At 45.4% G+C, this 12,137-nt stretch overlaps 1 protein-coding gene across 7 annotated transcripts in view; it reads left to right on the forward strand.

The window, feature by feature from the left end:
* TTLL4 (tubulin tyrosine ligase like 4) overlaps nucleotides 1-12,137 on the forward strand; it is a 36,722-nt gene that overhangs the window by 12,509 nt on the left and 12,076 nt on the right. For 4 of the 7 annotated variants that reach the window (XM_081584070.1, XM_081584074.1, XM_081584069.1 and 1 more), the window contains exons 2-4: nucleotides 7,766-9,350; nucleotides 10,246-10,355; nucleotides 10,705-10,768. In XM_081584070.1, coding sequence (XP_081440196.1) covers nucleotides 7,864-9,350; nucleotides 10,246-10,355; nucleotides 10,705-10,768 — 1,661 coding nt within the window. In that variant the 5' untranslated portion in view covers nucleotides 7,766-7,863. Of the gene's footprint in view, nucleotides 1-4,500; nucleotides 4,664-7,765; nucleotides 9,351-10,245; nucleotides 10,356-10,704; nucleotides 10,769-12,137 lie in introns of all 7 variants that reach the window. The other 3 variants (XM_081584072.1, XM_081584071.1, XM_081584075.1) reach the window with 1 other exon arrangement.

The following is a 12,137-nucleotide window of genomic DNA, read 5'->3' on the forward strand; positions in this document are numbered from 1 at the left end:
TATTTCAATTACAGTTAACCCTTACCTTAATTCTTTCTATGAATTTAGTATTTTCTACCTTCTCTTAACAAAAGGATAAACTTGTTTAAACTTGTGATGAAAAATTTTAGAGTTCAACTTTAAGATGTACAAGGAATACATGGGTTTAATTTTTTTTTTTTTTTTTTGGTCTGTACCGTCTGGCTTGTGGGATCTCAGTTCTCTGACCAGGGGTTGGAACCTGGGCTATGGCAGTGAAAGCCCAAATCCTAACCACTAGTCCACCAGGGAACTCCCCAAGGAATACATGGTTTTAAAAATTCCTAGGGGAATTCTTGGATAAAATCTGAAAGAGTATATTGCGGGAAAACTGTGGAAAGATAATTAGCATGAAGGTAACATCAGATTTGTCTTTAAAGTTACTGTAGTGTTGGTGTGCAGTTTGAATAAGTAAGATTTTAGACTGAAATCTGGAAGTCAGTGAGAAAACTAGAGACCAGGCCAGAGACCATGAGGGCTTTATGGTGGTTGTAATGGGGGAGAGGGTTTAGAGAGAGATTAACAGTGATAGGGGCTTCCCTGGTGGCTCAGCTGGTTAAGAATCTGCCTGCAATGTGGGAGACCTGGGTTCGATCCCTGGGTTGGGAAGATCCCCTGGAGAAGGGAATGGCTACCCAGTCTTCTGGCCTGGAGAATTGCATGGACTGTATAGTCCATAGGGTCGCAAAGAGTTGGACACAACTGAGCAACTTTCACTTTAACAGTGGTAGAGTGGACATAATCTGGTGGCAAAGTAGATGTCAGGAGAGTGGGACAAGGAGCAGTCTAGAATGATCCTAGGTTTCTGAATTTAGTGATCAAATGGGTGATGCTACAGGATGAGGCATAAAGAGGAGGGGCAGCTTTGAGGAGCAAGATAAAGAAGTTACACTTTGGACATGGTGAGTTGAGGCTCCTTCAGCCTGAGAGGTTGTTCTGTAGGTCTGAGTGATGGAAGAAAATTGGAGAATGTAGGATGTGGTTGAGGTCATGGGATAAAAGAGGCTGCTCTAGGAGAGTCTGTGTTAATAGTTGCATCTGCCATTTATTGAGCACTTACTGTGTGCCAGAGAGAGGGAAAGACTGCATGTGGAGGACACTGACTTTGAGGGAGTAGGTAGGGGAAAAGTGATGGAAGAAGGGAGGCAGAATATTTAAAGTCAGTCCAAAAATGCGTATGTAAATGAAAAGTTGTCACTTGCTGAAAAACTAATTGTTAGTCGCTCAGACATGTCCAACTCTGCGACACCATGGTCTGTAGCCTGCTAGGCTCCTCTGTCCATGGAATTCATCAGGCAAGAATACTGAAGTGGTGGATAGCCATTCCCTTCTCCAGAGGATCTTCCCCACCCAGGGATCGAACCCGGGTCTTCTGCATTGCAGGGAACCTTTAACCACAGGATCTGGTACTCATTATGTGAAGTTGAGTTTAGCTTTCCTGTTAGATTTCTTCCTCCTATGACTTTGGAATTGTCTAGTCATAGGCTTCCTGGACTTGAGCATGAAATCAGATGCTTTGATCTGTCAGTGAAATGTGAGAAAACTTTTCTTTAATGCTCTTAACTTCTCACCGTCTCTTCTGAAAGAATTGGGAAGCCAGACCTGGTGTTTTGGAATAAATACTGAGAATGCTAATTTCTGTTAGGTCCTAAAATCAAAAAGACCTCATCCTTAGGAGCCTCCTGGATATTCAGGACAGGCAGTGCTATTGTAGACCAGAGCTTTCAAGCTTTTTGGTCTCTTACATTCACTTTTATTAAAGATCTTTGGAATCTAAAGTATATTCTTTTTAATGTGGACTATATATCTACTTCACATTAGAAATTGAAGTATTTATTAATTCACTTAGAAATAATAAACTCATTACAAATAAACATAAGTAGCATTTTTAAAAATGAAAAATGCTGTTGTTTCAAAAATGTTAGTGAGAAGAGTAGCATTATTTTTGAGAATCTTCTTAATGTCTGGTTTAATTGGAGACAGCTGGATTTTCCTATTTGTTTCTGTTGTTTCAGTTGGTTCAGTGTGTTGTTTGGTTGAATTATGTGGATTATCTAGCCTCATATAGAGAATTATTTGGAAGAGGGAGGAGTGTTTCTGTAGCCTTTTCAGATAGTGGGTATTCTTTGGTACTACACAGAAATTAACAAGGGGTGGTGTTATGAAGGTTAGCTGCTGTGGAATCTGACATGTTATCAGGGAGCTTTTCATACTTTGTTACATTAGAATCCATTGGTCTATCTCTGACTTTGACTGGATCTTTTACTCATGTGTGATTTTTTGACATTGTGTGATAAATAATTTTGAAAATACTGGTCCATTGAGTTGTTGCCACATTCTATTTGCAGTATAAAAAAATATCACCACAGCCATCAGAAAAATGGTTAAGTATTGGGAAGCTGTCAAGCTCATGGTGGCAGATACAATTTTGCCCAAATTCTCATTTTCTCTTGGAAGCTCAAATTTTATCATTGGCAACAAACACTGTCAGTTGTTTCCCTTGAAGTGACAGGCTTCCTCTGTCTCATTTTCTAGAGAAGGCCTGCCAAGTATCAAAGTCTGAATAACCATCACTTGTGTATCCTTCATTCTTTGAAGTAAACATGATGTTCCACAGAAAAATTTTGCAATTCAAACAAGTGCTTTACTTACAGACTACCGTTGTCTTCTGTTTTATATGTACTTCTCATTTTATCACACAGAATGTTAAAAAGATGTACTTGAGGATTGGGATTTCATCTTTTACTGCGTCATCAAGGACATTCTTAAGTAAAGCTGGCACTTCTTTTGCTGTGCTGTGAAGAAGTGTGTGATGGTGAAAAATCTCACGTGGTAGCTTTGGCTCTACTCCTACTCAGGAAACAGCAGTTTGACCCATCATTGCTCTTGCACCATCAGTGGAAAGGCTGGCACAGTTAAAAAGGCAAATCACATCTTAGTTTTGTTATGGAAATAGTTTCACCTAGTGGAATCCCTGAAAGGGCCCACACTTTGAGGACCACTGCCTTCAAGCTCACCCAAGGTTTTTTTCTGAAGCTGCTGAAGGTCAGGGCTTCAGGAGAGCTAGTCACTTAATTATGTTAGGATGTACTTAATCGCTCAATCATGTCCAACTCTTTGCGACTCCATGGACTGTAGCCCACCAGTCTCCTCTGTTCATGGGATTCTCTAGGCAAGAATACTGGAGTGGCTTGCTATTCCCTTCTCCAGAGGATCTTCCCAATCCAGGGATTGAACCCAGGTCTCCTGCATTGCAGGCAGATTCTTTACCATCCGAGCCACCAGGGAAGCCCCTAATTCAACTGTTTCCACTTTTCAGTAATTTGCAGATGGACCTCTTTTAGCTTTAGCTGCTATAAGCTGTTTTTTTCCCCTGAGGTTGGCTAACTACTTTTGTAGTAACTGTGTTTTCTACAAGAGCTGCCCCTCTCAACTTCTGTTGGCCCTCCCTTCTCATTAGGATTGGAGTGTTGGCCTTTCTTTCTCAATAGGGCTTTACAGAAGTTCCATGCTCCTCCAACTTTCTTTAGGGAGACAGAGTTTGGGATTTATCTCTTAAGAGACAATGTGTCTGATTCCTACACTCCTCATTCTGTTTGATTCCAGCCAAGTCACTTCTATCTTCTTGCATAACTATTGGGCAACTAAAGTGATCTCATCAGAGATCTTGTGACTCTAGACTCTGAACTGTTTCTGATGTCCTGACTTCCCCTGGTGACTGAGGGAAACTCTCAGATGGAAGAGGAAAAGGAAACTGCAGATCCCAAGAGCCACACACTCCTGTAATATAGGAGAATGATACAGTCAGTGTGTAATGAATAATTGCTTTCTGTAGAAATAGATACCTTGTCCAAGTTGGTTTGGTCAGGCCTGGCCTCTGGAGACCTGGTGGTTTGAGACAACAGTCATAGATTTTCTAGCATAGGCTGCTCATCATTCACTCTCACTTAAGGAGGAAACTAGGCAAAACGCCCCATAAAGAGTGGAAGGCAGAATGAGATAGACACCTTCTGAATGTTGTCTAAAGATGGCAGGGCAGGATGTTGAGATTCCTGAGACTGGATGCTTTAGAAGAAGAGAGGCTGGATCCAGGGAAGGCAGGCAGAACACTACTACAACAGACCTGCATTTGGTGAGGCAGGTGAGGGACTAGGAATTGGACAGAGCTAGCCATGCAAATAGAAAGAGATGTTTGACGCCATTTTATTTATCTTCAGAATGCTTTGCAGTTCTTTACTTTTCTTATTCCCTCAGGGGGAAAAATCGTTTCATTTTTAACAGCTTTGTGGAGGTATAACTGACCTAGAAAATATTCATTACCCTCAAGTCAATTATTTTTTAAACTTTATTCTAGGAACCCTTAACATCTCATGATGTTTTGGGGGGAGGAGACTTGGGCAGCGTTGCTGAGGAGAAGGCCAGACTAGGGCAGACTAGATCTTCCAACTTCTACTAACATAGCTGTGCATTTATCTATGACAGATACACAAGATTTCCCTATAAAAACCATCAGGGGCTTATGAAGCATATTCATATGAAAAGAGAACAGTGGTAAAAGATAGCCTTTGCAAAACATCAAATTAGAGGAATGAATACATAACAGATCTTCATGGCTGGCATGGGGCTTGAGTTGTTCCTGGAAAAGGTAAATGCTGGGCCACTTGCGTCCAGGGTTCCTGGCACTGAGGATTCATGTGGAAGGATGTGGAGCAGTGTGTGCGGGGAGTGAGGGGGCAGTTGTCTTCACCCAGCCCTGAGGTGGTGTGCAGTGGGGGCCTGTGGCTGTGAAGCAAAGCAGGCTTGGCTACAGTGCAGATGACGCAGTGGTGGGCTCTTGCATGCTTCACCACAAAGGGGTTCAGCATAGTGTTTCCAACCTGCCTTTTGTCTTCCACCTGAAGGTTAGGGATAAGTTTGGAAACAGGGCCTAGGTGTGTGTTTCATTTCTATTGAAGAGGAAGCGTGGAGTCAGATTTAATCTGGCTACTCCTTGTTGGTTGTTTAATTTTGGAAAAGTTACTTAGCTTTACTGAGTCTCGGATTCGTCATCAGCAAATTGAGCATAGCGTTTTTGTGAGGATTAAATGAGCATAGTACCTGGTATTTGCTAGGTGCCCAAACTAGCATTCACCAGTGCTAATGTTCAGTTCGGTTGCTCAGTTGTGTCTGCGACCCCAAGGACTGCAGCATGCCAGGCCTCCCTGTCCATCACCAACTCCTGGAGCTTACTCAAACTTGTGTCCATCTAGTTGGTGATGCCATCCAACCATCTCATCCTCTGTCGTCCCCTTCTCCTCCCACCTTCAGTCTTTCCCAGCATCAGAGTCTTTTTCCAGTGAGTCAGTTCTTCGCATCAGGTGGCCAAAGAATTGGAGTTTCAGCATCAGTCCTTCCAATGTATATTCAGGACTGATTTCCTTTAGGATTGACTGGTTGGATCTCCTTTCAGTCCAAGAGACTCTCAAGACTCTTCTCTTGGAGAAGTGCTAGTGTATTTCCCCTTTATTTACTGTATTTTTTTTCTCCAGTTTATCCAATCAGCAGAATATTGAGCACTTACTGTGGGTGAGACCTTGTACTGGGAACAACATGCTCCTTGCTCCTAGTCAGATGAGTAGTCCTTGTTACGTTCAGTGTCATAGAGACAGCAGTGGTGGCCAGCACAGAGATGAGGCATCCTATTTGAACTGGGGAGTCCAGAAAAACTACCTGGAGAAGGTGACACAGCCTTTGAGCTGTGTATTTTTAAGTCTGGTAGACAAGAAGGAAAGGGATCTAGGGCACCCAGGAGCCCACCACCGTGTCTCATCTGCACCGTAGCCAAGCCTGCTTTCCCTCATAGCCACGGACCCCCACTGCATACCACCTCAGGGCTGGGTGAAGACAACTGTCCTCCTCAACCCCCGCACACACACTAGGGAGTGACACTTGTAGAGACCTGAAGGTCTGAGATGGCAAGATGCACACGAGAAGCCACACGTCGGGTGACATTCAGGGGGCTGCAGCCTGAAATCTCGTTTCCTTACCCCTTTCCGCCATCACTTTGGTGAAACTGTTGTGCCGCGTCGGTGGGGAGAGATGTGGATTCCCAAAAGATAACTACATGAGTTGGAACATGAACCTGTTGTGTGTACATGACACACACTCAGGTGTGTGGTCTTATAAAATCACTGGCAGGGTCTGACCCCTCCCTTTGTTTGTGCTTGTCTCCCATAAGCATGCAGAGTGTAGCTGTGCCCTGCGCAGTATTTCCATAGTTTGGACTTGGTGGAGGCCCCTTTTCTGTTACCTTAAGTTTGCATTTACTGGCATCAAATCTGGTTTTAGCTGTGATGCTGTTTTTCACCCACTATCATTTTGAATAGTGGCAGTGATTTTTTGGTACTCTTCTTGAGAAGGACTCCCACACAGGTCAGTCTTCGCAGGAAAAGAGGGAGACATCATGTGGCTTTTTGTTGGTGGAAAACAGCGGCAGTTCCTGTAGCTGTAGGCAGGAATGAGAATCTTCCTTGGCTATTGTTCTCCTATCAAAATACAAAGCCCTCTCCCCGTTGTCATTTGTGTCTTAAATAAAACTTGAGCAAGAAAATTTCTCTGCTATTTCCTTCCCTTTAGCCACTGTGAAAATACTTGATTAAGATGCTAGCATTTCATTCAGAATTATCCCAGATGAATGACTTCTTATAGAAGAGTCTTGTGTTTCTCCCCTGGATGCTGTCATAAAAGCAGGCTCACCCTTCCCCGCAGGTGTAAAAAACTGCAGAATATTTTTGATTTAGAAATCAAATGACCATGCAAAACTGACTGTTTGGGACCCAGAGCTACAGACTGGTTCAGAGGTTTTGCTTTAGAGGAAAGATTGAACGAGGAAATGCAAGAGACAGGCTCTCTCTCCCCAAGATGAGCCCAGACTGAAGCCTGGGATTTGGAATGAAGAAAGTTTCTCTCCTCTTCTTGCCTCTATATTCTACTCCCAAACCTCTTCTGTCCCAGTGTGGCTGCTGGAAATAAAATCATTTTAAGTAAAAAGAATGTTGATGTCTAATTCCATCTTGTTTCTCCTCTTTTCCACCAACACATTGGTTGGAATTTAAGCCTATATAGTTGGTTAGACTCTTGAAGAGATGAAATTACTGTCTCAGCTACAGAACGCACCCCAGAGGTCAATAGGAGAAATCCCTGCTCTTGTCTGAACTTGTCTCACTTAGTCCGTGGAAAGCAGACCACATCAGGGGCAGCTTGAGAATTGGTGAGGGAGCAGTATATGTAAAATCTGCTTCTCACATGATCTTTAAGCATTCAGAATTGGTTGATGAGGAGGAAAGTGTTGGCTGGCTTCTCTGCCACACCCAGGCTTGTCTTATTCCTAGGTACATGGGTGTCAGGTGATAGAAGGAAGCCACTCGTGAACTTGTGGATGATGAGGCAGAAAGGTGTGAATTTTTCTTTGGAGAGAGAGGAAAGAGCTCTCTGAGTGAGAAAATGGGATCATGTGAACAGATTTCACCCTGTGGCACCTTAACGTCCCAGTCCTTGATGAAGTCAGCTCTTATGGCATGAGGGCAGCAGGAAGTCCATGGAGAACACCCTCAAAATCTAGTGTTCTTTTCCCAGGGCCCCAAATGATGACTGAGACTGGTTGCCCAAGAAGTGCTAAAGTAGAGCTCTTCCTTGCTGGGGTATCACTGTAGCCTTGTGTCTGTCCTCCTGGGACTGGAACATTCCCAGTTGTCTCTCTCCCCTTCAGGCTGACAGACTTCAAGGATGCAGCTGCAACTGCTGGAGGCACCTGGCACCTCACCTGAGCCAGGCAATGAGGCCATGTGGCCGTGATGTGGGCTCCTCATGGCCTCAGCAAGAACAGAGCACTACGATATCGGCCTCCGCCGGGGACACAGCTTTAAGCAGAGTGGGCCCGCAGGCACAGCGCCTACCCCATCACCCGAGAAACCCTCCGAGGGCAAAGTCTGGGCTCAGGCTCGTCAGCAGGTGAAGCCAATCTGGCGGCTGGAGAAGAAACACGTGGGGACACTTTCAGCAGGGTTGGGCCCAGGCCTCTTGGGTGCCCCCACGCAGCCAGTGTACTTCTTTTGCCCCAGCACTCTATGTAGCTCCGGGACCACAGCTGTCATTGCAGGCCACAGCAACTGCTGTTACCTGCACTCCCTCCCAGACCTGTTCAGCAGCACCCTGCTGTACCGCTGCTCCAACTACAGGCACAAAGCATACCAGCAGCTGGAGTCTTTCTGCTTGCGTTCAAGCCCGTCAGAAAAAAGACCTTTCTCTCTCCCTCAAAAGAGGCTCCCTGTCAGACTCACTGCCAATAAGGCCATATCTTCCAAGGTCATCCCCATGGCATCCTCATCCACGGAACCGTATCCCTCACTGGGAGCGGCCGGGGAAAGTCCTTCAGGGAGGAGCCTGGCCTCTGCCATCTCAGGGAAGACCCCGTCTCCACTCTCCTCTTCTTCCTCTTCCTACAAACCCATGCTGAACAACAACTCTTTCATGCGGCCAAATAGCACTAAAGTGCCTTTATCGCAGGCCACAGAGGGCCTGAAGCCAGTATCCTCACCCAAGGTCCAGCTCTTCTCCTGGCATCACTCAGGGGGCACCGGAGACTGTGCGTTCCAGCCTGTTGAGCACAAGGCGTCCAAGAGCAGTGGCCCTGCCCTAGACGACGCCCCTCCCCACAGCACGCTGTCTACCCCCAGCTCCTTGGACACCTCCACCACCAGTGTTGCCTCTTCCCTCTACAGCCGGAGTAACTTAGTCACCAGGGCTGAGCCGCATCCCTATGGCCGGGATGGCGACCCTGTTTCCCAGACTCTGACTAAGGAGGTTCGGTTCACTGAGTCTGTGAGGAAGCTGACTGCAAGAGGCTTTGAGAAGAAACCAAGGCAAGGCTACCATTTTGAACAGTCTTACTTCATGAACCCCAGCTTACAGTGGGATCTCCTCAACCAGAACCGGCGGTGGAAACCTCCTGTGGCCGGCCAGCAGGTCCCTCACGAGGACACTGGAGCAGACAACAGGGTCCTCCCTGCAGCCTCGGACCCCGGGGGCTTGGACAGTGCAGTCTTCTGTACCAAACGCATCAGCCTTCACCTCCTTGCCTCACATACCAACAGGCTCAGCTGCAGCCCTGCCTGTGGATCTGCGATCGACTCCCCACTTCTTGGAGAAGATAAGATTCCAGTCCCGCCTTCTCCACCTCAGCCCCTTGGTGTAGCCGAGGTGGCCACCCGCCTCTCTTCCATCCATCTGGGCAAACTTGGGAGGGAAGGGCCTAAGGAAGCCAGGGAGCTGAACTCACCTCCTATGGCTATTGGGTAAGTTGAAGAAAGTGTTTGGTTCATTTAAAGTAGTAGAATGTATACACACCTGGTGACACTGACCCTGTATCTCTGAAGGTTGGTTTTTATTTTTTAAGTGCCCTGGAGTGTTGGTTTTCACTTTAGGGCAGAGGTTGGCAAGCTACACCTTTTGGCAAGCTACACCTTTCAGGCCAAATCCTGTCCTCTGCCTGCTTTTGTAAATAAGACTTTATTGAAATGCAGCCTTATTCATTTACTACTGTCTATGGCTGCTTTCTTGTTTTAATGATAGGGTTGCATAGTTGCGACAGACTGAATGACCCACAAAACTGAAAATATTTACTGTCTGGTCCTTTAGAGAAAGAGTTTGCTAAGCCCTGCTTTAGGTTATAACCAGGGAAAAATAAGAATTTCAAACATGTGTTGGGGACTGTGATTTCTCTACTTAATTCCAAACCAAATCAGGTTCTCAGTCATTCCTGCTGTGACAGCTGTTTCAGAGTTAGGACACACACTTAATTGGCCTCTTGTGCCTTGTTATTTTTCTGGAACCATGGTCCAACAAGGCCTTTTCTGAGTTCCTAGAGAGAGGTCCAGGGACCTTTGATGTCTGTTACCACACGTTGCCTGATGGTGTTTTATATTCAGAACTTTGTATTTATATGCTACGAGGGACTTCAAGGAAGATGGAAGGCAGAGTACCTCTCTGTGGAGTCGGAGATGTGGGGCTGAGGAACTGTGGCCAGGCCGGAGCTCTGAGAGCAAGAGGAGTGGGTTTTAAGGCCCAGGCAAGGGCCAGCAGACGGTGACTAGGGAAGAGACAAACACTGGGAAATGATGAAGGAAGGAGAATCCGGCGTGACCTCTCTTATGGAGCTGGCTGGGCTGGGGGCATGATTCTTTCTTATAGTTCGGCTGCTGACCTCCAGCTAGACCCGGTTGAAACTGAAGATCTGGAAGAAGAGCTACTCGATGGTTTGGAAGACTGCTGCAGCCAGGATGAGAACGAAGAGGAGGAGGGTGAGTAGAGGACTCTCTCGCCTCCCACTGGGAGTCAGTCACCACCGCCAGGGGAGGGGGCTAACTGTGTACCAGATCCTCGACTCACTTTGTCATCTGCATTTGTCATTCGCCTTGGGAGTCTGAGGGTGGGAGTGGCTTGGGGGGGGCTTGTTCTCTAGCCCCCTGTCCCCTGAGTCTTGCCTTCTTCTCCCTGCTGCTATTGAGCTCAGGGAAGGTGGTGCAAGGCAGCAGTGGGTGCTTGTGGCTCTTCGAGAAGGCTGAGCCAGGATGTCCGAAGAAGAGCCGCCTGGGCTTGGTGACTGAGTGGCAGCCTCTCCCACCTGGGCCTTCTCTGCTCTTCCCCCAGGGGACTCAGAGTGCTCCTCGTGCTGTGCCGTCTCCCCCAGCGAGTCGGTAGCAGTGATCTCTCGGTGAGTCCTGACTGTGTAGGTTGTTGGCAGACGCTCATTTACCATCTCTTTTGAGGATTATAAAGGGATGAATCACCCAAGTTATTAATTAATGGCCTGTTAACCCTAACTCACTTTAGCCGAAGTTTTACAGTTAGGACTTTAGTTTTCAAATAGGAATCAGTGGGAGGGAACAGAAGCGTATTTATCAGCTGAGCTTAAAATCAATACTGTGTTTCTTGGGCTGCGATTTAGTCTTTAGGCTCCAAGAAACTGTTCAAGTAAAAAGCAAATAATCTCAAGAAGTAGTTAGAAAATTAATAACTGATTTCACAAAGAGACAACGTTTGAGGTAGATTCTTAGTTATGCTGCACATGTGAGGATATTTGCCACCTTGTATTTTAAATGTGTCCCAAAGTCAGAAACAGTTCTGAGATAGATGATACCACTAATTGGAGCTTTTTTTCAGGGCTCTTTTGCTCCCTTTGGAAGTTGGTTTTATAAGACTAAAGTTGACCTTAGTAATAAATTGAATTTAAAATTCTCTAGCTATAATCTAGAGTATTTTATTGACCGCCCTTTGTGGAATCTGAGTGATACCCATCTCTACCTAGGGAACCAAGAAGTCAGTCTCTTCATGTAGACCCTTCTTTTGTAGAACAGATAATTGTAGAATGGTACATAACTGAGATGGGGAGTCAGAGAGAGGAAGAAACATAGGATTAAGAGGAAATTACTGTAAATGAGGACATGTCTTTATGCTAAAGAGTTTTAAAACTTGCTTACAGATCATATAGACCACCTTTCTGGGTAGAAAGTTAACATTCTTCAGTATAATCTTCCTTGTTCTCTTCATCACTTCCAACCTTGTCTCAATATGAGGCTCTTATCTTCATTAATTATTTTTAGATATTAAAAAGAACCCTCACAAAGTACCAACCGTTAAAGTTTGTTTCTTTTAAAAAATAACTTCTACTGAAAGTGTAAAAAAAACAAAGTTCCTATTCTAATTTTAATTGTAATCTGGCCATGTCAAGGCTTGCCTAGCATGTGGAGCAGCCAGACTGTGGTTGCTTTCCTTTGTGTCAGCTGCTCCTTAGATGAAGCTAAGAGGAAGAGTTGGTCTTATCTAAGATTAGTATGGACAAGGCAGGCTGCATCTCTGAATGTGATGGTGGCTGCAGCTGTACCAGTTTTAGAGTTCCAAACCAGCAAGGTGGACAGAGTTGTTTAGAAAATGGAGAGACAGAATAGGGACTTCATGTGAAGGTTGGTAGAAATCCTGTCACAGGTATCCTGAACCTGGTGCATAAATTCTGTTACTTTAAGCCTAACCCGTTGCTCTTTCAGATAAGCAAATCTACTCCTGGCCGTATATATTAGATGTTG

The sequence above is a fragment of the Giraffa tippelskirchi genome, chromosome 3 (assembly GCF_054371585.1).
Source record: "Giraffa tippelskirchi isolate mGirTip1 chromosome 3, T2T-mGirTip1v1.2.pri, whole genome shotgun sequence".
Classification (NCBI taxonomy): domain Eukaryota; kingdom Metazoa; phylum Chordata; class Mammalia; order Artiodactyla; family Giraffidae; genus Giraffa; species Giraffa tippelskirchi.